Genomic DNA, 25,825 nt, shown 5'->3' with positions numbered 1-25,825 from the left:
TGGGTGGCTTAGGGTAGCTGTCTCACAACTCCAAGGGTTTCTCTAGAAAGTGTCTGGACGAACTCAAGAAGCCACAGGATGCCCCCATGCCCTGTCTCTGGTGTCTCACTGAAGGATTAGCTCAGTCCCGGGCATCTCCTGAGACGACAGATGCACCCTGTTGCCATGATACATGTATGGAAGCGTCATGAGACTTAGCATGAAAGATTCTGGTGTGCACTCAAGGATGGTCTGTTTCTAGGGCCATGAACATGGTGGGATCCTATGGAAGAGGTGAAAACCCCTGACCTAGCGGATCCTGTCTGTCTGTCTGAGGGGTTCACAAACATTTGAAGTGTGGACCACATTTTACCACAGAGTTTTTCTTGTTGGTTCCTCCCTTCCACTCATGATTACTCAGGCTACCTCCCCTCCCATTCATGGTTGAATAACATCCGTGGAGCAACCACAGCAATTGTTGACATGGAGTGGCAATATTAGGAAAGTGTGGAATGTATTTTTTAGCCGCAAGTCTCTCCATTAGCCAGCTTGTATTCACACACCATCATTTATCAGGACACAATTTATTGCCAGATTATTTTCACTGCAAAATCCAAGCGGTTTCTTCCTGACTTGTTTTGGATGACTTAGCCATCTCAATCTATAGGCTTGAGATAGAAATATAGCCATCTCCACTCCTGCAACATCACTCTGGTGTCACCGTTGCTCTACAGGAGTGTAAGATTATTGAAGGTCACCAGATGGCACTATTTCTGATAGTGCTATTAGATCTGTTTAGCTCAGGGGTCGGCAACCTTTCAGAAGTGGTGTGCCGAGTCTTCATTTATTCACTCTAATTTAAATGCCAGCAATACATTTTAACGTTTTTAAAAGGTCTCTTTCTATAAGTCTATAATATATAACTCAACTATTGTTGTATGTAAAGTAAATAAGGTTTTTAAAATGTTTAAGAAGCTTCATTTAAAATTAAATTAAAATGCAGAGCCTCCCGGACCGGTGGCAGTGTGAGTGCCAGTGAAAATCAGTTCACGTGCCGCCTTCAGCACGCGTGCCATAGGTTGCCTACCCCTGGTTTAGCTGAATGTATTGGAGCTAAGTCTTGAAGAAATGTTATATGTGACTGAGTTCTTTTTAGATATCTAGCATATCACCAGTAAAGTTTGTTCTCGCTGCCTGAGTCTCTCTATGACCAATCACACTTAAGTGTAGCTGCTGCCGACAAGTTCTCTCATGGAAGTAAATAAGGCAATCCATGGTGCCAGAACATTACAGGAAAAACTTATGCAGCATCATTCTAGAAGGACACCTACTGTGTTGGTCATTTAGTAGCCAAACCCTAGGATGAAGTCCTGGTGACAGCTGGATTTTTTGTGCGTGTGGCGATGCATGTACACTCCCCCCCCCCAAATAAATTATTTGAGATTCAGATGGCAACCTCATTCCAAAGCCATGATGTAGTGTAGATTTGCTGGAAAATGGACCTTTGTTCTCTGGACAGGTGTTTGAATTTTAGTTTGAGCCTTGGCTCAGTTTGTGACAAAGCCCCATCTCAGGCAAGTTGTGTTCACTTTCAAGTTTCAGAAGGAAAATCCCATCCCCTTCTTCCAGGCTCAGCACTGCAGCATTCAGAAGCATCTGTAACAAGTCATGGATGCCCTTTTTGTGTTCCATCCTTAGCAATTTCTTGTTTTCCCCAGGGCTTATTGTTACTAAGGATTCCTGACCTATTTATAATAAAAACTCAAATAGAGGAGGCGTCAAACACCATAAACTCAGGCGAGCAAATCAGTGGGCAGTCACAGGTAGCCAAAAAGAGAGCAAAAAGCAGGGAGACAAATTACAGCCCACCAGGAAATGTGACACTGGAAGAATTGTCCTGGTGATGAATTACAGCTGTTACATGGAGTTTAGAGGGAAGAAAAGGAAAGAGGTTTTCATTGGCGGTCATTTTCTTGGGCTTCAGCTTTTACATTGTCAAAAATAGTTCCCAGATAAGCAATATAATAGAGCCAATATTCTTGTGTAGTGAAGGGAGAAGGCTTCATTATATTAAAGTCAAACATACAGGAATATAATGAAAAATTATATATTTCAGGCTATGCTTGGGAGAGTGGCATATTAAGCATTGCAGTGAAAATAGCTGGTTAAAATCTCCCCCGTCTGCTGTTACACGCTGTTAGGCAATTGTGTTATTTTCTATTTATTTGTCTGATGATGTTTGGATTTTTATTCTTATTATTTTGAGTGAGAGATTTAATATTCCCTTTGGTGCTGCGATTCCTCTCGGAGACTCAGCCCACCGCAGAGAAATCCCATCTCTACATTTATTCCTCAGGTACCTGCCTGGGATTCTAAATGCTCCGTCTGACAACGGCGGGCTCCATTCACCATTGCATTGCTCTGCTGCCCCTTTGCAGCTTCAGTGCAAAGCAATTGCACATCCCCCACCCCAGGGGTCCTGGGGCTGGTTCCATTCACTCTGCACTCACTGGCAAGCACCCCCAGCAAAGGGGACGTTCCGAGGTGCACTGGGGAGGCCTGTGCCAGGAATGGGGGAATCGTGGCTGGGAAAATTCTAAACCCCAGCTGTTTCCCAGCTGCTGCAAAGCCCACAGTAGCCGTATAAATCAGAGCTGCCCAGCCTGTGCCAGGTGCTGAACGGGCTGCCAGCAGCCCCAGGATCGGGGCGGGAGGGGGGCAGTGTCCTTGCACTGGGCTCCGCACTTGCACAGAGATGAGTTGGGGCTCCTGTCTTCTGTTCCCATGAGCCCGGGCACACCACTGCATCCTGTGCAGCGAAGGTGAGTGAGGGAGGTGCTGTGCTGTTGCAGAGTGGGGTGAAACCAGGGCGGTGTGACTGTAGGTTGTTGGTGCTGGGGGTACAGCCCCACAAAGCAAGGGGAGTTGTGCTGCACCACTGAAGTGTGGTGATGGACCCGGTGGAGCACTGGAGGTGTGCAGGCTTTCAAGAGAGCTCGGCACCCACCAGTGGAACAGAGCTCAGCACGCCGGGGGCACACTGGGCGCAGAGCTCTTCTGACAATCTGGCTCACTCTAGGCTGGTGAGAGTTTAGAATCCAGTTCGTCTAGCATGGGTAGGGTCAGGAAGGATGCAACACAGCTGCTGCTCTGCACCAGTTCTGGCCCACAGCTGTTGATTGCCTGTCAGGTGGCTTGTTTCCGCGGTGGCTGCAGTGGGTTACATTTCAAAGTACCGCTAGCAAGCTGGAGACAGGGCTCCACAAATGATCCCTAAGCCACCCCACACAGCTGTTCTCTAAAACCATCCTGGCCAACACTGGACATGCACATCAGGCAATTGGTGACTCCTCATTCAGCATGGAGCACCACCTCTTCCTCTTCTCAGGTCATGCGCTGCAGGTAGGGTTGGCTCGGTCACATCCCTGGCGAGGTTTCCCAGAGAGTCCCAGCCACGAGTCTCCGTATGACCTTTTCACACACTCACACCTCACTACTGCAGTAAAAATCTTTAAAGATGGATTTATTCTGAGGGACTCACTACCTCGGCCATCTAAGCATGCGCTAGATTCACAGACTCATTGCATGGGTTACTTCCATCCATGCTGCACCTACCTTTCCCTGCCTTATAGTCCATTCGCTAATGGGGAAACGGAGAGACCCTTGCCCCCAAACACCAGGGCAGGTCATGTGTCCAGTGAACGTCAATGGGGATTTGGTTCTAGGACCTCCTCGGTGTTGTCAGTCTGGCTTGCCTGGGACTTCTTGCTGCGTGCTGTCCCAGCTCTGTATATGTGGCTGGCTAAGTGGACCTCGACAGAACTGCCCAGAAAAACCACAGACTCGGTTCGGTGGCGAAGGTGCTCAGCCGGGTTTATTGTCGACTAAGCACTGTATTAGCACCCCTGCTCAGTGGTTGTAGCTACTAAAACATGTATGCCCGTCACAATGGACCAGCTCAGTCAGCAGCAGGTCTTTCTGCTGCCCCTTAGGCCGGACAAAGGTTTAAGGCGAGGTATCCCAAGATTTATACACTGAGACAAACAATCTGGGCTAAACAACCGACGTGGCAGCTTCCGTGTTTCATGGCATGTTTGCTACCTCCCCTCATTCCTTTCTCCTGTTGTTTCAGACAAAATATTCCTATTCACCACTTCTGTCTGGATACTTTACTCCTGATGTTTCTGACAAAATATCTCTGTTCATCACTTCTGTCAAACCATCTTATCTTGTGCTAGATTGGGGTGTGCTTGTGCAAGCCTGCTGGAATGTGTTTACATATTCGGTGCGTTTTAGCAGTGCCAGCAGTACCGGTACCAAGACACTGAACTTACAGGCATTTGCTTTAATACATGCCCTGACTTTGGTTCACAGTTCAGGCCTCACGTCTTGCAGCAGGCCTAATGCTCTAGGCTCTCTCTGCTACACTCAGATCTCTGTCTTCTCTCTTCATCCTCATCCTTCTTTATAGCTGAGCAGATTTGCATCTCATCCCAAGCAGAGCTAAGAAATCTTATTCCCTCCTTAGACTCTCCTGCCCCCTGTCACAGTAACTCTTGCTGGTGATTTTTGATGCCTCTTCTGTTAACACTTCACCATCTGTTCCCTGCCTGGCAGTGGGAAGCAAGGCCTGGACTGGGGTAGAGACAGAGGTGAAACTACACCCTGCGGGAGTGGACCGGCTTCTGCAGCAGTGATTTAAAGGGCCCAGAGTTCCGGCCCCTGCGAGGAGCCTCAGGCCCTTTAAATCACCGCCAGAGCCCCGGGTAGGCTGACCAGACAGCAAATGTGAAAAATCGGGACAGAGGGAGGGGGGTAATAGGAGCCTATATAAGAAAAAGACTCCAGAATCGGGACTGTCCCTATAAAATCAGGACATCTGGTCATCCTAGCCCCGGGGCTCTGGCAGCCAGGCTTGGGCAGGGATTTAAAGGGCCCAGGGCTCCCCACAGTGGCAGGAGCTCCAGGCCCTTTATATCCCCACCCGAGCCCTGCCGCCCTGGGGTAGTGGTGGCAACGCTCCCGCGGGGATTTAAAGGGCCTGGAGCCCCTGCCACTGTGGGGAGCCTCTGCAGCTGGTAGCTCCGGGGTGATTTAAAGGCCCTGGGGTTCCAAGCCAGAGCTGGAGCCCCAGGGCCTTTAAATCTTGAAAGGCCCCACCTCTTCTGGTTGAGGCCACGCCCTGCTCAGGACTCCAGAGTGCTGATACGTCCTTAAAGTTACTTTTACCTCTGGGGAGAGATGTTCTGTGAGGGCAGTAAAAAGAACAGGAGTACTTGTGGCACCTTAGAGACTAACAAATTTATTAGAGCATAAGCTTTCGTGGACTACAGCCCACTTCTTCGGATGCATAAGAAGTGGGCTGTAGTCCACGAAAGCTTATGCTCTAATAAATTTGTTAGTCTCTAAGGTGCCACAAGTACTCCTGTTCTTTTTACGGATACAGACTAACACGGCTGCTACTCTGAAACCTGTGAGGGCAATGTTTCCCTGCCCATTGCATTTCCTCCTTTCCTACTGCTGTTCTGATTGTTCACCATCACCGCTGCTCACATGCCCACCTCCTCCGTCTCCCATCGCCACCACATCTTCTCTGCTCACGCTTAACTCTGTGATCGAAACACTCATCCCCTCCGCACCAGCTCTGGTGTCCCGTATGTTATCCATCTTTCTGCGGGCTTGTTTGCACTCACTCCCTGTCTTTTTTTCCCCTTCTGCTTCTAATTCGGATTGTGTGGCTTGGACCGCAGCAGAGTGCCAATTTCTTGAAGATAATTGTTTAATTAATATCCGACAGGCCTGGAATCCTGTTGACAGCCACGCTGTTGGTGACAACAGGAACATTGGCTGCCACGAGAGTGACAGGTTCCCTGTGAAGGAGGAGAAGACTCTAGGTGCAGCCCTCATTGGGCCAGATTCTGCCTCAAGTTACACCCTTGTAGTCCCATAGCCTTCGACTAGGCTCGCTGAAGTGTAGGAAGGGCAGGGTTAGCCAACAGGTTCACAGTCACGTTCATTGTGACCTCCTGTCCACTTAGGCTGAGTCAGCTTTAGTGTGTCACTTTCCTTCCCCTCCCTGCTGTCTGGAGTAGAGACTTAGGGCTAAATTGTGCCCTCGTGGGGCGTGGAGGAACCATGCAGCATCTGAGATCCCCAGGAGGAAATCAATGAGAATTCCTGCTGCACCGATTGCAGCAAGCATACTGCGCTGGCCGCTGCAGGGCCAGCTAGCCTGAACACTGTGCTGCAGTTCTGAGACAGAGGAACCACCTCCAGGCCCTTTTAAGCCTTTGCCTCTTGGTGGGGACTGACACCAAAGGTACCATTTAGTTCCCATGGTGATTTTTTTGTGTGTGATGTGGACAGATGTCACTGGGATCTGGGATGAAAAACTATCCAACTCCCTTAACAAGGCCACCAAACAACTAGCCAGAATTAGCCTGGACAGATTCCAACTATCAACCTACAGTACAAGGTTCTGTATCCCATTAATAATCCATTACCCTTCTCAATACCTTACTGAGGATACATGAAAAAGGAGCGGGATAATGTGTTACCCACCTTCTCCCTGCCCCTAAACTACCACAGGCTTGCTTCATCCACCTGTTACAACCTCTCTTTTAGGTGCTGAGATTTTGGAGGCAGGGACTGTCTATACAGTGCCTCACACAACGAGGCCCTGATCTTGTTGGGGGCATCTCTGGTGCTGCCGTAATACAAATAATTAATAGGAATAAACTGAACTTCCTTGGCACTGCCAGGATTAAAAGGGGGGGAAAAATCTGCCTCCCCTTAAATCTGTGTTAGGCAAAATAGAGAACAATTCACAGCATTCTGCCGGTAGAGAGTGAAACAGACAATTGCAATTTGCTCTGAGAAAGGAACTACTATTTAAAAACTCTCAGAAGCGCCCATCAAATCCTTTTATCCAAGTTCCCAAGTCAAACCAGGGCGAGCTCAATAATTCATAGGCAGGATCAGCGCCTGTCATTATGTCGAAACTGATTACCGCGCACACCTGTAATTAGATATAATGGGTGTAATTTCCAGTCTCGCTGAGATATTTATGGCAGGAAGTTGCTTAGAGGTATCTTCTCTCCAGGCTGAGCCTTTTGAGTTTTGGTTTGATAAGTACTTCAAAAGGAGACAAATAATTCTGAGATTTACTGTTGGTGAAATGAAGGAACAGCATTTTCAGAAAAAAATAATGTAGGCGTCTCTTAGTTTAGAACTATTTACTGTAGGTGAGTCCAGCTCTGGAGAGATGCATCAGAGCCAGGGGAGGAGTACTGCACAAGTACCCTGCTGCATCTCCCCCGCCATCCCATTTTTACCCACTGAGGCAATACCCCTCTGGAAGACTGGGTCAGTGTGATGCTTTGGGGGTTCACCCAGACCAATAAGGGGTTGTGTCACTGCCTGCCCTGTAACCTTGGGTGCTTCTGTGCTGTGCACTTTAGCTCAGAGCTCTGACACACCAGCAGCCTGCTTTGTTGCTCCTTTAAAGAGACTGAGGATTTTACCTTTCAGTTTGAAACACTACTCTGAGATGGTTGTGTGATAAAACAAGATTACCTTTATTAAGAAAGAACAGCTATTGAAGTGATACCAAATAGAAGGAATTGGGATAGAAATGGTTACAAACAAATGAAGATAAAAATGTGCTTCTAAGACTAAAACCTACCTTAACAAACTAGAGTCTTTTGTTCCAAGTAGTTTTCTCACCCCAGTTGCTTTTCCAGCATGGCTGACCAGTTCTTAGCCAGGATCTAACACAGAGCTCGAAGCACTAGGTTTTTTTTTTTCTCTTCAGCTGAAGGAGACCAAAATAACTTTTTTCTCCATGCTTATATCATCAAAGTTTATCTTTGTTTTCAACATCAGGAAGCCCTCTGGGGGGCTCAGCTTGCCGTGTCCAGCAGGGAAATGATGCCATGTTAATTTTTGCAGTCCAGATAGTTAAGTGGTTATCTCCCCCACTCCCTCGTTTGGTGGCTTTGTTTACCTTTTATGTAAATGTACCTTTATTGTGTGTCTTTGCTCAACCTACATTGGAGGCACATTCAAGCAGGGGGGATACCACATTCCTTTGTCTAGAGTGGGGGGATTTAAGCCTTTCCTGCCAACCACATTTTAAGAACATATTTCCAGCACATATTTATAATTTTTCATATATCACCCCTACATATGCACCACACCATAGTATTAATGACCCGTGCATTACCAGTTCGCATAAGATACTTTACATGACACCATTTAGATACAGATTATGACAACAGTGAGTTGGGATGATACACTAAGCTGGTCAGGCCAGCTGAGACTCACTGCTAGTTGCCAGGCAGCTTCTAGCCCTCTGGCAATGGGATGCTATTTGGGTCACAGTCAGGAATGGCCTATGAGCTCCAGAAAATCAGAATGTCCAGGGCTGAAAGTTCCTTCCAGGAAGTACGTCCTTTCAGGAATAAGTTTGCAGCATTGTAAGGGTTGCATGTTGCTCATCATTGCCTACCCTACAAGGGAGTTAGCAAGCAGCATCACCCATGTGTGAAGAATGAATCTATCTATCCTCATCACTGTAGTATCTGAGCAACCATTAAAGAAAGGTTATGAGAGAGAGAACTGCGATTAGGGTACTTGTGCACAAAGCAAGAAATACATTAACATAAGTGGTGGACAGTTGTACGTTTTGGGCAGTGGCTGTGATTTTCGAGTGGGTAGTTGTAAATTTCAGGATGTAAGAGTAACTGTTCAAGGAAACAGGAATGGCTCTACATCAATCCTCTGCCAATACTCTACTGATTAAAAGTGGAAGTAGAAAGAATCCTCCATAAGGACAGCAGTGTTTCATAATCCATGATAAAAATATGCCATTCATTTAAATGATAGTGCCTATCCAGAGAGAAGAAGCTGAATGCTGTGTATAAATAGCAGACAGAATACGGGGGCGGTGTGTCAGAAATCACACCGACTCAGAGCTGCTGAAAATACATTTGCTTCATCCCAGCATCCACACTCTGCCAAAAGCCTCTTCCTGCTTCACAGCCCTTGGTATTAGACTGACTACAAAAACCCAAAATCTAGGTGGCTGAATGTTTTCTGCTTATTAGGATTAGGTATGCATAGTCGGAGAGAATTGACTCATGGAATCTCTTTGTTCCACAGCTTTTGAATTACCTGGGCCATCCCTAACTTGTTAATTCCCATCTCCATTACTCTAATGATCTATCTATCTATCTATCTATCTATCTATCTATCTATCTATCTATCTATCTATCTATCTATCTATCCCTAATCATAGAATCATAGAACTGGAAGGGATCTCAGGAGGTCATCTAGTCCAGTCCCCTGCACTCATGGCAGGACTAAGTATTATCTAGACCTTCCCTGACAGGTATTTGTCTAACCTGCTCTTAAAAACCTCCAATGATGGAGATTCCACAATCTCCCTAGGTAATTTGTTTGAGTGCTTACCTGCCCTGACAGTAAGTTTCTCCTAATGTCCAACCTAAACCACACTTGCTACAATTTAAGCCCATTGTTTCTTGTCCTATCCTCAGAGGTTAAGGAGAACAATTTTTCTCCCTTCTCCTTGTATCAACCTTTTATGTACTTGAAAACTATTATCATGTCCCCTCTCAGTCTTCTCTTCTCCAGACTAAACAAACCCAGTTTTTTCAATCTTCCCTCAAAGGTCATGTTTTTTAGACCTTTAATCATTTTTGTTGCTCTTTTCTGGACTTTCTCCAACCTATCCACATATTTCCTGAAATATGGTGCCCAGAACTGGACACAATACTCCAGCTGAGACCTAATCAGCATGGAGTAGAGCGGCAAAATTACTTCTCTTGTCTTGCTTACAACACTCCTGCTAATACATCTCACAATGATGTTTTCTACAGTGTGCCTGTCACTGTAGTTTCGAAGCACCATTGCTATTGTGCTGCGTGATGTATGAACAAGACTAAAGCAAAGTTTGCTTCCACTCCATCAGAATCACCAAACAAGGGCACTGGCTTGTTCAGAGAATCAGTAATGGGAGAGGAGAGTCTTTTTATTTAAATCTCTGGATCACCCATTCAAACCTGGCCCCAGATCAGTAATAACTGACCTGTTCAGTGGCCTGGGTGAAATGAATGTTTGGTGGGTCGCAGCCCAATTCATATGAGGCACCTGTCTTTGTCACAAAATGTCCACTCCAAAACGGCACTTAAATTGGTCATCTCCCCCAGAGAGACAAAGGGCTAAACTGACCATGAAGACTGAACTTCCTTCTTGCTCCTAGAGGAGCTTCCTCTAAGTCAGGGTTGAGGCACATTGGCAGAGGAGGGTACAGGGGAAGCTGATGCTGCCTCCAACTTGGCACATGTAGACAGAGGCCCTCCTGCTCCTGGGCTGTGGCACCTTTCACCAGCTCTAACCACCATTGAACATTGTAAAGAAAAAACATACTCTGCCACCACATATACCACTGAATATCAGCAGAGAGAGAAATGATCTTTCCAGCCCCAGGTGAAAGCGTCACAAACCAGAGAAAGTAAAAAATTGCAGAGATGGCTTTAAAACACAGGCTGCTTATGGTCTGGGGGCCGGGGGTCTTAGGAAGATGGATCTTGGCCAGAGTATGGGTGGAGCTTGTTGGGAAATGGTTTCTGACCGTTTTTAAGGAAAATGAAAATGTTTCATTAAAAAAATGTTTCAAAAGAAATATTTCCATCAGCACGAAGCGTGGAGCCTCTCAGCACCACTGTGACCTCATTTGAGAGCCAATGGGACTCCATTCTTCCTGTCCCTTCCTCTCCACAAGAGACGGCCACTTCTCTCATCCATTAGTCTGCTCCCAGTTAAAATATAAAGCCATGCTTTATTGTAGTCATTCCTAGGCCCAGCGCCTTGGTGACCTCTGGGACATCCCAGGGGATGGTGCAACATGATGCGCTGCGCATCTGTGACTTCTCCATCAATGTGTTCTGTCATGCATAATCTGCCGCTAATGATAACTATTAGATGCCGTCCCTTTGGATTTTAGGCAGAGACAGGCCAAGCTGCTGTGGGGGCTGGTGGGGTTTAGGGCCATGCTAATCAGGGCCAGAAAACAAACAGGAAGATGTCAAACCGCAAGCCACAGCAGATGAAGAACTGAGGGATAATGAGAAAAGTGACTCAGTGGGACAAAGTGGGATTCAATGCAATATGGGAAGTTCAGCAAAGCAGGTTCAAGTGTCTGTGCTGTTGACTGCATTAATCACGGTGAGGCGGGCAAGGTGCCAGCTGCCGGGCTATCGTTGTTCAGTAATTTCATGGCGCCTGGTCTCATTCCAAAGTTGCACGGCAAACCCTTTATTCCCGTGTGCCCTAATGTCTAGAGCCTCCTGCTCTCTCCCACCCGCTATTTCTTTAGCCCTGCTCACTTTTATAGCTAATCATAGCTTCCATTTAAATGCTAATCGGTCTCAGCAGAAGCCCTGTTTTACATACAGCGTGTCTTTTGTGGTGCAATAAAGCTTAAGCTCCAAATGTTAAATATCCATTGAGACTCCATTAGGCATTTTCCCCCTGTGGGGCTTGGTGAAGGGGCGGGGGGAGCAGAGGGGAAATGATGTATTGCCTGCAAAACTGGAAACAAGACGCAAAGATTATTCACCTTTTGAGATGTTTCACTGGTGCTCCTTGGTGTCTCTCTCTGCGTCCCACCTACCGCCTTAATCCCTTCCTCATCAGCACTAATGGCACACTGGACCCTATAATGAAGCATGTCTGCAATGGTCTGGAGAACAGAGCCAATCAGAGTTCCTGCTGCTAGACTCTGCTCTTGACCCCAACACCAGACCTGGACCCATCAAGCTTAGCTCTGCCATCAATGGATTATTACCTTCAGGAGTTCTGTCCCACTCAGCCCTGGTCACTAACTCAGCAGGAAACCCTGTCCCTACACAGTGCTAGCCTGGCTGCTGGAGGAGGCGTTTGTATTGGGAGATGGCAGGTGAGTGGGCTGGATGGGCTCGGAGTCTCTAGGTTGGATTGAATACTTTATTGGCAGCGGGCCTTGTTTCCTGTTGAAATTTCCTGCTGTGTGTGACGTTATTGACATGAACTGTGACCGCAGAGATCATTGTTGCAACCAAAGTCCTGTTGTGGCACCAAATCTTGTACAAAGGAGGTCAAGTAAGGTGTCTATGAAAAGGTTATGGTTTGCTGGTTATGATTATGCTATCTGTATGCATGTATTATTTTTGTATTTAAAGTTATAAGTATTGGCTCTGTACTGTCTGTATTTCAAACTTGTGCTATGCTTCTGGCTGACACCCCAGACAATTTGGCATCAGCACTGCCTAGCCTGCTCGATGGCCCATTAAGGACCATCAGCCATACAACTGACCCATTGAGAGAAGGCAGATACACCTTATGACTCAGCAAGGCAGGCAGGGACATGCCCATGGAGAGAACTCTCAGGCTTCCAAGCCATGTGCTGGGCAGCTTGTGTGTGAAACAAAAGAAGCACAGGTCGAATGGCAGCTGTATAAAAGGCAGCTTCATCTTCTCCATTTTGTCTTCAATCCTGATTCTTACCTCTGGAGGAACTTTGCTACACTGAAGCTCTGAACAAAGGACTGAATGACCCATCCAAGCTGTGGATGTACTCCAGAGACTTGATTTGAGCCTGCAGTTTATTCCATCACTGCTACAAGCCTGAAGCAAGAACTTTGCCATTGCTGTATGTAATTGATTACTTTGACCAATTTTAGCTCTCATCTATCTTTCTTTCTTTATATGAAGAAACCTTTAGATTTTAGATTCTAAAGGATTGGCAACAGCATGATTTGTGGGTCTGGGACTTGGTCTTTGGAATCAGGGGAACCTTTTTTCTTTTACTGGGATATTGGTTTTCATAACCATTCATCCCCATAAGGAGTGGTGCTGGTGGTGATACAAGGGAACTGGAGTATCTGAGGGAGTTGCTTGTAGGACTTCTGGTTAGCCAGTGAGGTAAAACCGAAGTCCTCTCTATTTGGCTGGTTTGGCGTGCCTTACCTGTTACCTGGGGTTCTTTCAACCCAAAGCTCTTGGTAACTTTTACTCTGTGCGAGGTGGTATCAGGAAATAAATCAGGGGAGACACGGCCTTCTGACCGATAGATGGCTGGCACAAACAGGACAACACGAGAGTGCTTTCACTTAAAGCTAAACTTTACTTAGTCTCAAGCACTTACACACGTCCGCAACAGATTAGTAAAACACCCCCAACCCTTGATAATGACCAAAGCTGAGTGTGGCTCTCGAGTGACACAGCGGCAGGCTTCTGATGGCCAAATCTTCCGTCTGTCGGTGGGGACCACAAGATGTATCCAGGGGGCAAGTCCAAAAAGAGTCCAAAAGAGTCCCCAAATGAGTCCAACTACCTCAAACTTTTCCCCCTTATTTATACACTAGTAATAGAGTGACATGTCCCTTAAAGAAAACTTGTTAAGTAAGCAGTTTCAATGGTCAAGCAAGAGGTTCCTTCTGATTATTGATTAACCAGGTGTGGGTTTTTCCAGAGTTTGCAGCCTTGAGACCCCAATAGACATTCCTGGGGCACATCCTGCTCTTTTAAAATGCATGTATCAGCAATTTCAACACAATTCTTATCAGGAAGGATGCGGGGTCAAGCTGCCCTTTCTGTGGCACCCCAAACGCCCTCCCCTCCTGCCTTGGTCAAGCTGAGACTGCTTAATAGGTTGCTTTAACAATAAGCCATAGTGGTTTCAGACACTTTACTGGTTTGCCAAAATCTCCCCGTACAGACCCCCAGCCTTGGGCTGTGACTACCCTACTCTAAGCAATTTGTCCTGAATTGATACTCTCAGTAGTGTCCCGCCAGACAGGGCCGGCTCTGGCTTTTTTGCCGCCCCAGGCAAAAAAGCCTCCCCCCACCCCCTGCCCCTCCAGCGCAGCAGGAGAGGGCACCGAGCCCGGCCGCAGGCCGCTCTCCCCAACCGGCCGGAGCGCCGGGGGGAGGGTGCTGAGCCTGCCGCGGCTCCACTGGCGGCCGGAGCGCCGGGAGGAGGGCGGAGAGCCTGGCCGGGGCTCCGCTCTCCCCGGCGGCCAGAGCGCTGGGGGAGGGCGGCGAGCCTGCTGCGGCTCCACTCTCCCCAGCGGCCAGAGCGCCGCGGGGAGGGCGGCGAGCCCAGTCGCGGCCCCGCTCTCCCCAGCGGCCAGAGCACCGGGGAAGGGTGGTGAGCCCACTGCGGCTCCACTCACCCCGGTGGCCGGAGCCAGAGCGCCGCGCCGCCCCCCTCCAGGTGCCGCCCCAAGCACAAGCTTGCTGGGCTGGTGCCTGGAGCCGGCCCTGCCGCCAGAGGCCGCTTCGCCGACTATGCCACTGTAACGAAGATAGAGAGGATGGAGAAGATGAAGCTGCCTTTTATAGTCTCTTGCCATGTGGCCTGTGCTTCTTTTGTTTCACACACAAGCTGCCCTGCACATGGCTTGGAAACCTGAGAGTTCTCTCCATAGGCATGTCCCTGCATGCCTTGCTGAGTCATAAGGTGTATCTGCCTTTTCTCATGGGTCAGTTGTATGGCTGATGGTCTTAAATGGGCCATCAAGCAGGCTAGGCAGTGCTGGTGCCAAATTGTCTGGGGTGTCATCCCGAAGCATAGCACAAGTTTAAATACAGACAGTACAGAGCCAATACTTTAAATACAAAAATGATACATGCATACAGATAGCATAATCATAACCAGCAAATCATAACCTTTTTATAGACACCTTATTTGACCTCCTTTGTACAAGATTTGGTGCCACTACAGGACCTTGGTTGCAACAATGATCTCTACGGTCACAGTTCACGTCAATAACGTCACACTGTGGGTTTCTTTGCAGGGCAGCGCTCAGCTGCTGCCAGTCTGGAGAGTTGACTACAAAACATTATTTAATAATGGGTTGAGCCCACTCCCTAGCTGGCAGATCATACCCCCTCGGGCCATGGTGCTGTGCCTAGCACACTAGTTTGTCCCTAGAGCTGTCTTGAACCCTAGGTGGAGATCCTGCTCTGTGGCTTATGCAGTAGAGCAGTGGTTTTTCAACCTGTGGCCTGCAGACTCCTGGGCGTCTGCAAACTATGTCTAAGGAAAAAGAACAGGAGTACTTGTGGCACCTTAGAGACTAACAAATTTATTTGAGCATAAGCTTTCGTGGGCTACAGCCCACTTCTTCGGATGCAACCGAAGAAGTGGGCTGTAGCCCACGCAGGGCCGGCTCCAGGCACCAGCCCACCAAGTTTGTGCTTGGGGCGGCACCTGGAGGGGGGCGGCGTGGCGCTCCGGCCCCCAGGGAGAGCGGGGCCGCAGCCGGGCTCGCCGCCCTCCCCCCGGCGCTCTGGCCGCCCTCCCCCCGGCGCCCCGCCGGGGGGAGAGCAGCGAGCCCTGGCTGGGGCTCGCCGCCCTCTCGCCGCCCTGCCCCCTGCGCTCTGGCCGCCGGCGGGGAGAGCGGAGCCCCGGCCAGGGCTCGCCGCCCTCCTCCCAGGGCTCCGGCCGCCCTCCCCCCGTGGGGCGGGGGAGGGGGACCCGCCGGCTGCTTTTTTGCCTGGGGCGGCAAAAAAGCCAGAGCCGGCCCTGAGCCCACGAAAGCTTATGCTCAAATAAATTTGTTAGTCTCTAAGGTGCCACAAGTACTCCTGTTCTTTTTGCGGATACAGACTAACACGGCTGCTACTCTGAAATATGTCTAAGGAGTCTGTGAAAGGTGGTCATTACCATAGAGCAGTGGTTTTGAACCTGTGGTCCGCACACCCCTGGGGATCCAAAGACTGTCTAAGATTTCCAAAGGGGGCTGCACCTCCATTCAACATTTTTGAAGGGTCTGCAAATGAAAAAAAGGTAGAAAACCTCTGCAGTAGAGAATAATCTCCCTGTTTCCCCAACTCCTCTGGGCATCGATGATGGAGAGGGCGGGGTCCTGCCCAGAATATTTGCCAGTAGCAATAAAAAGACTGGGCTAAAAATCCCCAAAGGCCCCGAGCACCCTGAACTGACATTGACGGGGGGTCCTGTTCCATGAAGCACTGAGCAACCTAAGCTGACAGACCCTTTCAAAAAGGACAGGGATGTACCTGATGGTGTCTCAGGCTGCAGTGGGGGTGGATGGCATTTGAATGCATCTGAAATTGTTTCAATGTTTCCATGGATTTCCCCCCCCATCCCCAACACTTTGTGCTAGGCCACTGCAGGGGGTCATTTTGTTGAGGTGCAGCCCCTATTCAGTGCTAGGGAAATGAGATTGAATTGTTTTCCTGTGAATTTACTGCTGGGGAGAGATGCTGCATTGACAGCATTGGAGCTGGAAGTCCTACGTGGCATGGACAGCAGCCATGCAAGTTTCTCCGCTCTGATCCATGTCACTGTGCCTCACGTGGGACCTGCAGGCTGCTGGATGGCTTTAGACTCCAGGCCATGTCAATGTGCCTCACCCATACTGGTGGATGGCTTTAGACTCCAGGCCCAGGGAATCCTTAGCCCCCCTGCTCAGACTGCCCGCAAAGGTGTTGGATTAGTGCTGACAGCTGTGGTGGTTTTTGTCACATAGACACAGTGCACTAGGAACTGGGCTGAGACCTGCCAGACTCATTCCATGTACAACACAGATAACTGGCAACATTTCTATGCACACCCATTGGACCCAAACAGGCCCAAGTTCTTGAGCACCTGTCACCCACTTTAAAAAAACGTGGCCAACGGTGTTTGGATGGGGGTGGTGCTAATATAACAGAATATGTCAGTTATTGCAGGTCTGGATTAATGTGGAGGTACCGGCCCAGGGAATGCACTTTCCTTTCTAAAAGTATCACCCCACTGCCCCAAGTTTCCTGTATTTTACTATATAGCCGCATTGCTGTGCTATGTAATGCTCTAAAGATCTCGGTCTTTCCAGTCACTCTGCTCTTACAATCCTGGGAATATCCCAGTCTCCCCAGTCCCCTTTCTTACAAGGTTAGCACTCTCCCATATAGGCCAGGCCCTATGCTCTGTAATGCTGGCACCCTGGTCTCTCTCCTCGTGGCTATCCAGCTCTTGGTGGCTCTTTAAAGGTTTCGTCTTCTAGCCAGACTTTTGTGTGCTCCTCAGGTCATTTGAGAAGCCTGCTGGTACTTTTGCACCCGAGCAGTGTTTGAGATGAGCCCACGTCCCAGGACGTTTTCCATCCTGTGTTTAACCCAAACTGTTTGAAAACCCGGTTTTCAGTAAGAAAATGCAAGTTTTGGTAAACACACACAAAAAAAAATATTTTTTTTTTGCAAGAAATGGCACATCTTGATATTGTCGACAGTCTTTGTTTCTTTATCAAGGCCATTTTTGTGACACAAACTTTGAGCAGCTCCAAATATTGTAATGGTGGTTGTGGTAGCACCTGGAGCCCCCTCCAGGGAGCAGGGCTCCATCATCCTAAGTGCTGTACATACATATGACAAAAAGTCAGCCTGACCCAAAAATGCTTACTGCCTAAGTATACGCTAAGAGACAACAGGCGGGTACACCAGACAGACAGTAGGGGAGCACAAGGTAGCATGAGATCGTTAAGATCATTCACCGTTACAGTGTCACAAAATTTAGGAATCCATTATGCTGCTATTGATTACTAATCAGCTCTTCAAAAGCTCCCATCCGCAACATCTTTTGTTCAAGACTATGCTCAGAGCCGTACACACTCTTCTGAAAGAGCATAGGCTTTGTCCAAGGTTAGGGGCTTTTGCTGAGAGTGGGGAGGACTCCACATACGTGTAATCTCCAGGCTTTGCTTTGATTCTTAATTGCCACATTCTGAGCTCTGATCTCCTAGAATGAGGGGAAAGAAAGGAACGGGGGAGTTTCACGAAGAGCCATTTGTTTTGCTGAGCCCGTCTGTTGTTGGGGCTCCCATCTTTCACATTCCTACTCCATCCACATGCCTCCTGGTAGCAGATGGCTGCATGTGTCTGTTGGCATTTCTGACAGGTCCAACATGATGATCACCAGCATCCCTGAAAGTGCCCAAGAAAACTTTGGCGGGGTAGCAGACTTGAGACAAGGCCTATTCAGATAGCAGATTGCTCCAATGGTGCACCCCGCTCCCAGAAAAAGATGCTTGGGTGGAAGGGGCTAGAGACGTGCAAAATAAAGCCGGTCAGCAATTTTCCAGTGGGATGTTTTCCTGCTAGAAACTACTGATTCGTCTCATCTAAACTTTCTGCGGAAGCATGTTGATTTCAACTAAATTTCAATTGCTCCTTATTGGAACGGAACGTTCTGGGTTTTTTAAGGACTTTCCAAAATTTATTTTATTTTATATTAGATAATAATAATATAAAACAGTCAACATTGAAACATTTTGTTTTGATTGACTTAAAACAAAAAAAAAATGTTGAAAATGTTGTTTCTCAGGAAATTCTTTTTTTCATTCTGATTCAGAACTAAAACAAATATTGCAATTGTGGAACGTCCCAGGAAACAGAAGTTCTGGGTCCCACAGGGCTCTAGCGCAAAGTGTGAACGATTATTAAGAATGGATTAATTAGTACTGGAGCATAACCCTATCCACACTGCTGCTGTCCCCTGCTGGGAGCCAGCCGCGCTGCTTCTGGAGTCAGCCCGGTGGAGACTTCAGAGCAGGCAGCAATGCAGGAAGCCGTCTCTTTGGAGCACTGGTTGGTGCTTGTGTGCCCACCTTACACCCGACATTAGCTGCTCCCACCAGTGAAGATGGGCCTGGAAATGGGTTTCAGGAGGTCTTGCTGTGCAAGGAAACATGAAAAGCCATTAGGAAAACTGGTCTGTGAGTACAAGCTCCCAGTAACTTTCCTCCTCCCGCAGGCATCGTGGCTGGCTTTGTAAGTGGTGGGCAGCTGAGCGCCCTAAGCCAAGGGGAAGGGAGGGGTCTTTCCCTGCTTGTGACTATGTCCTATTGTTTCCTTTCCACAGGTGGACCCTTACGTACCCTATGAATACACCTGCGAGGGGATGCTGGAGCGGATTCACGCTTACATTCAGCACCAGGTCCGTGACCGCTCTCCCACCCCACTGGGCTTCCCACTTCATCTCTTGGGGGAAGCAGCCAGCCAGGCATCCTGGCCAGCAGGCGGTATTTAAAGATGTGCAACAAACTGCAGGTTCCTTAAAGGGGACACGGAGGGTCACAACACTTTTCAGCCAGCCAGGGCCCCGAGGTTTGGAGTGACCTGGCTGGGGAGGGAGGGAGTTGTGGGGGGACTGGATTGACCCAGGGGACAGTTGTGGTGGGTTGCAGTGAGTCTCCTCAGCCCCTGATTCCAGGGAAGGGTTAGTAGTTTCATTCTAAACCAGACTAATAGAGCTCAGTGAAACCTGAATCCCAGAACAAAACACAGGGGGAGAGAGGAAACTCCTGTGAACCCCTCCCCTTTCCTGCAGACCCGGGGGAACCCTCTGAGATCCCCTCACTGCCAAGGTTCACAGCCTGTGAGCTCTTGGCAGGGCTGCATGGGGAGTTGCATTGTCACCGTGTAGGTCAAGGCCCAAGACCTGTCTGAGAGGAGCAGTTGCTGCTAAACCACTTCATTCAAAGCATTCCAGGATCTCTATCCCATCTTAATCCCAAGGTCTGAAAGCACCAGCGACCTCCCCTGGATGACTCTGCAGCCAGTGATTATTGTGTGTGCTGTCAGTAGGGTTGCCAACTTTCTGATTGCTGAAAACGGAACACTTCTGCCCCACGCCCTGCCCCACTTCTTCCATGAGGCCCCGCCCCTTCCCCACCCCTTATCTGAGGCCCTGCCCCTGCTCACTCCATCCCCCCTCCCTCCTTTGCTCGCTGTCCCTCACCCTTGCTCATTTTCACTGGGCTGGGGCAGAGGGTTGGGGTGCAGGAATGGATGTGGGTTCTGGCTGAGGGTGCAGGCTTGGGGTGGGCCAAAAATGAGGGGTTTGTGTGGGAGGGGGCTCCAGGCTGGGGCAGGGAGTTGGGGTGCAGGAAGCAGTTCGGGGTGTGGGCTTCAGGCAGGAGTTTGGATGCAGGAGGGGGCTCAGGGCTGGAGGAGTGGGAGAGGGTTCAGGGTTCGGGCTCCGGATGACACTCACCTCAGGTGGCTCCTGGAAGCAGTGACATGTCCCTCTGGCTCCTAGGTGGAGGTGCGGCCAGGTGTCTCTGCACACTGCCTCCGCCCACAGGCGCTGCCCCTGCAGCTCCCATTGGCCATGGTTCCCAACCATGGGAACTGTGGAGCCGGCACTTGGGGCGGGGGCAGCACACGGAGCCCCCTGGCTGCCCCGGAGTTGGAGGGACATGTCGCTGCTTCCAAGAGCCACACAGAGCCAGGGCAGGCAGGGATCCTGCCTTAGCCCTGCTATGCCACGAACTGGACTTTTAGCAGCCCAGTCAGCAGTGCTGACCGGAGCCGCCAGGGTCCCTTTTCGACTGGGCATTCCAGTCAAAAACCAGACACCTGGCAACTGTAGCTGTCAGGCATACGTATTCGCTGGTGGCTCAGGACACAGCCAGCTAGCCAGTGACAGGGCCCACAGCCCCAGGGACTATTGGTGGCTGTCTGAATCTGAGAGGGGATTTAGGACTCATGAAAGTCAAGGACCAGTGGCTCTGGCTGGAGCCCGGCATGGTACTGGCAGGAGCCATGGATGCTTCTACCTAATCCTCTGGTGGAACCCACCAACTGCAGCTTTGGGACTTTCCTGAACAGACGCTGGGAAGCGAGGTGGTGCTTGTAGTTGTGGTACCTTAGCAGCCCTGCACACCGCTTGTCTGGGTTGAGATGAGTGAGAAGTCGCTCCGTATCTGCAGGGATATGTTCCTTTGCAGTTATCAGTACATCCTGGTGACAAGGAGAGAGATACCCTGTATGGAGCCCTGCCACCCAAAAACCAGGGGAAATAGGGGGCTGCTCATCGCTGAGACCCTAGTTTATTTCCAGATCCTAAGCAGGGCTTTGGGTGTCTATCAGAGCAAATCCCTAGAGGCTGGGCTCCCCAGGGAACATTCTTCCTTGCTGCATGGGCTCCTTGGGCCCCCTGTAAGCTGGCTCCTAGCGAGAGGTTGCACTGGAACCTGGGAGAGCCAGAGCAGAAACAGCCTCTGATCCAAGATCCTTCGCTCGTAAAGCTCGGCAGTGCGGGAAGAGCCCTTTGATCTCTCTGCTGCTGGGAAGGTCCACCAGGCCAGGGCAGGAGTCAGTAATGGAGTCTGAATCATATATTCAGCAGCCCTAGCTACTGCCTGGGGAGGCCCTCGGGTGTTACCTTCTAGCTGGTGGAAGGGACCCGAGCCCAAGGCAGCAGAGCTACCCCCAGCTGCAACCTAGAAAGTGTTTCCCTTCAGACCGGCCTGATGTTTAACCGTTTCCATCCCGCGGGGCACTCTCTGACCTGTCCTTTTCTGCCCTGCTAGGATTTCTGTGCTGGAGCTTCTCCTCCTCTGCCAGTGAAGCCCAACGGCCATGCTATGCCAAGCTCTCCAAGCCTATTCACCCTGTCGCCAAATGCCACTCACCTTGTGTGGTCGTACAACGCCAGCAGCACCCCCCATGTCTGGCCTCCCGTGAGCTCCATGCAGGTGTGGGTGTCTGAGGCTGGGCAAGCCTGCACTGAGACCTGTCAGGAGCACAGGCTGGTCTGCGAGCCGACATTCTTTGAGTTTCTCAACAAGAAGGACGTGTTTCTCCAGTGAGTATGACTCTCGCACCTTTGCCTTGCCCCTCTGCATGATGGGGTGATAATAATCCATTGCCCTGCTATAGCACCCCTATGTAAGGGCCCCTACAATGCTTTCCTTATGCCTCAAAGCACTCCTCTATCGTAAGGCAACATTATTATCCCTGTATTACAGATGGGTAAACTGAGGCACAGAGCGGTTAAGGGTCTGATTGGCAGAGCTGCACAGGCCAGGGCCAGCTAACCTCAGTGACAGCCGTGGGTGCTAAGCATCTCTGAAAATTAGGACGTAAGGCCAGAACAGTCAGAAAAGATCAGCTGCCTCACTCAGGCTCATCTCCAATTTAAGCATAATGCTGACCCCTTGGATGGGTTGTCGGCAGCACGGATCAAACCTGGGACCTCGGGATCTTTATACATGAGCCTGTACTGTCTACGCTAAAAGCTGCCCCTTTCTTAGCCGAGACCATAGCAGGCTCATCAAGTGCTGGTTGGCCTGGTCAGCGCTAGAAGGGGACAGAGTGCCACACTGGGCAGACATGGCTCAGCTAAGTTCTGAGAGTGCTCAGCATGTGGCGGGTGTGGTGGGTGCTGAGCTCCTTGGCGATTCTTGCCCCAGATGTCACAATGGAAGCAGCCAGGCGCTGAGCTCCTCGGAGAATCTGACCCCACATAGCTCACCCCAGGCTGCACACCGAGCCAGTAGCAGAGCCAAAAACAGAACCCAGGTATCCTGTCTCGCAAGCCCTTATTCTAACTGCTAGGCAACACTCCCTCATTGACCTTCTGAAAGGCGAGGTTGTTCTGTTCTCCCAGTGCTCCTTTCTGCAGGCTTGCAAACTCAGCTCCCCTGGCTGTACCTCCCTGTGGTCTATTGCAGTGCCCTTTGCACACAACCCGACATGCACAGACTGCTCTATTTGTGTCACTTGCATGAATTGTGCCGAATGGGCTCCTGCTTCAAAACAAATCTTGGAGTTTTCAGACACCTTTCCCTCTCCTCCCCCCCCGCTCCCACTTTTATACCTTTCTCTATAACACTCCATTTTGAACACACAGGCTGTGAAGTTTTTAATAGAGCATAAATCTGCCTCCCAATTCCATGCTGCATGGTGGACAATTAAAATGCAGGCATTGCCATTTTTGTCACGCCGGTCAGGCAGGCAATTTGAGTCCTGGTGACATTTTGATATGATAAATTAGAGCAGGAGCGCAGATTCCACTCACTCCGCTCCGTCCCGCCCCCCTTCAGAATGAAATCGCTCATTCAGAGTCAGTAGTTCAGCTCGGAGTTTATTAGGCAGAGCCATTGGGCACGCAGAGATACCCAGGGGCATTCTGCTGCTGACCAGAGGAGACCCCAGCATTCTAGCTCTACCTACAGATTGGAGGAAGCAAGACAATCTCACTTCCCATCCAGTCCATTTCTCCCTCTAGTGCTACTCCAAGAAGCTCTCAGCCTGGGTTTGGCCATTGTCTCTTTGTGTTTCTTGCCCCTGGGTCCCCTCTGGAACCTTCCCTCCTGGTTAAGCTCGCGGTTCCCCAGGGGTGGTGAGCTCAGGGTCCTTTCTGAGTCCAGTTACCTCCAGTCCCTGGTGCGGCTCCGTCAGTGTCCTGTAGCTGGACCAGAGAAGAACAGACGTCCAGAGCACCACTCAGGGCTGCAATGTCTGTCTGCCCTAAACAAGGCAGGGGGGAAAGCGAGCACAAGTCACTAGCCAGGTGCGGCTCCCGTGGCTACTGGGCTCCCTAGCTGTCTCTATCAGCCTCTCCTCTTGGGAAACTCACCTGCTGCTCTATGACCAGCTTCACTTGTTAAGCTGCCTTTCTCCAGGTAGGGCATGCTCTGCAGGTGCGCCTACTCGGCACTGCCTGAGTGCAGAGACTGTTGTTAGCTTGCTGTCAGCAGGATGGGGGGGTGTCCCATCCCACTGGCCTATCCCTGTCCTATGACCAATCTCCTCTCACAATAACCCACACAAGGATCTGATACATGCGCCTCATGTGTATCACACAAGTGCCTAGAATCTCTCAGATGCATGGGAGCAGCTCCCATTGAAATCAGTGGGAACCGCATGTGGCCCTCTGAAAGTGCAGTGTGGCCCAGAGAGCCTATTATATGTCCTTGTGCCAGTCACTTGGATTCCATGTGGGGTTTGGTTGGGTCATGAGGATTGCACACATAGGTTGGGGTGATCTCACAGGTTTCACGTCTGGGCTGCATGGGTCACACAGATCTCAGGTTGCTCAGGACACATGTAGTCCAAGCACTTACTATGCGAATCATACGTCACTTAAGCTTAGTGTTCTTGTGGGCAAGGGACAGGTCTGCAGTGATGTTTGAAGTAGGGATGTTCTATAAACAGAACAATGTTAAAATCTCCCCCAGAGATGTAGCAGCCCTCCCTAAACTCATATTCTGATCCAACGTGAAACCCACTGACGAGCAGGTGCAGAGATGGACACAGCAAAATTCAATTTGGGGTATTTGTTTCCCAGGCTTCGCATTGCCTGTGACAGCGCGGAGTCTGAGATGAGCCACCTCTACCCAGCACTGGCTGAAAACGTGCAGGAGTGCTACCTCCAGAAGGAACCGCTGCTGTACAGCTGCGCAGGCTACAGCACCAAGTACCGGCGCCTCTGCCCATGTCGCGATTACCGGAAAGGACAAGTGGCTCTGTGCAGGGACTGCTTGTGATTCCACCCCCTGCTCCCGGAGTCCGGAGAGCGTGTGTTGTGACATGCCACATGCAACAAGTAGCTTTTTCTCAAAGCTTCTGCAATACCCAAGAAGGACAGGACAGCCTCCTCTTCTTGGAAACTCATGTCGAGACTTTGGATGTCAGACTCTGTCGGTTGTTTTGTCTGCCAGTCAAACGTCCGGGACTGACCATCTGCTCATGTTGGATTTTTTTTTCTTGAGACACATCTCCTTCCACACCCAAGCCCACCTGGACTTCAGAGGAGCCCAGAGCCGCTTCAGTAGGACAAGGCACCAGCAGCCTTTGGGTTTGGGTTTCATCCTCTTTTAACGTCCTGGTTTATTTATTTATATTTTTTATCAAATTAAAGCAGCAAAACAACCACCGGTCCTTCCTGAGGAGTTATTTGGAACAATCTCCTTAGAAATACTTACGTGGGGGTGACAGATCTTGGAAGGCTCCAGTGCCAGACACATCTAGGAAGATGCCTTTGATTCTATCAGTCCAATCCACCGTCCAGCCTTTGGAAGGGGGAGGGGGATGGGGAGGCGTTCTACACATGCCAACGGGTGCACGTCTCTTATTCTATTCCCACCACTAGCACTCGTAAGAGCTTGGGAGCCCTGTCCCGTGGAAGTGTGTGTGTGTGTGGGGGGGGGGATTCTGAGCATGACATCAAGCACCAGAGACAAGCGTCCCTGTGAGGTAGCTCTGGGGGGTGTTGATGTTGTGGCAGTCACGTGCCAGAACAGAGTGTGCAGGGATCAACCCGTTCACAGCTGGGGCCAAAGAGGGACGTTCTAAGGGAGGGAGCTGAGCCCCCCACCAAGTGGGTCCCCATCTCTTCATGCAGCTGTACTAGTTTCCCAGACGAAGGCCTTGGCTGTAGCAGCCAGTCCTCACCATCCCCAAAACGGGGTGCTCTGCCCCTTTAAGGGGCTGGGGGCCTGGGGCCAGTCAGCCCTGTTCCATTATCAGACCCAGCTGGGAAGGGGTCAGGTGTGTTCCAGAAAGGTCTGAGAGAGCTGCTGGAAGGGGAGCTCTAGGAGAGAGGCTGGTGCCCGACCCTGGAGCAAAGGGGCAGAGGAAAGACCTCTGCAGCTGGGGCTGCTCAGGGTAAGAGCTTTGTTTTGTGTTACTTTGTGAGGTTTTAGTTTTGAATTAAAATCCTGCCCCGAGACAGCCTGTGGGAGAGGTGTTAGTCCTCTGGGGGCTGGGGAGACAGGCCAGCAGCCCTACAATCTCCCATTGAGTTGGAGACATTCTGCACCACCAGGGAGCGTGGGCTGCCCCTCTGAGACTGGGCTGTGGAGCAGCTTGACCCCTGGTAGGTTGGAGTGGGCACAACTGGCTGCGAGTTGAGTGGCAGGTGTGCCCCACCCCCACCATTCTCTGGAGATTGGGGAGGGAGCCTGAAGAGCAAGTCCCCCCCAAAGCCTGACATGGCAGGAGGGGTGCGTGGCCCAGCGGTTGGGAATCACCCTTTGTGCTCCCT

The 25,825-nt window shown here is 50.1% G+C and overlaps 1 protein-coding gene across 3 annotated transcripts in view; it reads left to right on the top strand.

The window, feature by feature from the left end:
- MGAT5B (alpha-1,6-mannosylglycoprotein 6-beta-N-acetylglucosaminyltransferase B) overlaps window positions 1–24,714 on the top strand; it is a 175,635-nt gene extending 150,921 nt beyond the window's left edge. For all 3 annotated transcript variants that reach the window (XM_024101714.3, XM_065563389.1, XM_065563388.1), the window contains 3 exons: window positions 18,911–18,985; window positions 21,366–21,640; window positions 24,128–24,714. In XM_024101714.3, the coding sequence (XP_023957482.2) occupies window positions 18,911–18,985; window positions 21,366–21,640; window positions 24,128–24,326 (549 nt within the window). In that variant the 3' untranslated portion in view covers window positions 24,327–24,714. The remainder of the gene's footprint in view (window positions 1–18,910; window positions 18,986–21,365; window positions 21,641–24,127) is intronic.
- Window positions 24,715–25,825: the final 1,111 nt, after the last annotated feature.

Source organism: Chrysemys picta, chromosome 12, assembly GCF_011386835.1.
Source record: "Chrysemys picta bellii isolate R12L10 chromosome 12, ASM1138683v2, whole genome shotgun sequence".
Taxonomy (NCBI): Eukaryota; Metazoa; Chordata; order Testudines; family Emydidae; genus Chrysemys; species Chrysemys picta.
This window is presented reverse-complemented; position numbering and strand designations above follow the sequence as displayed.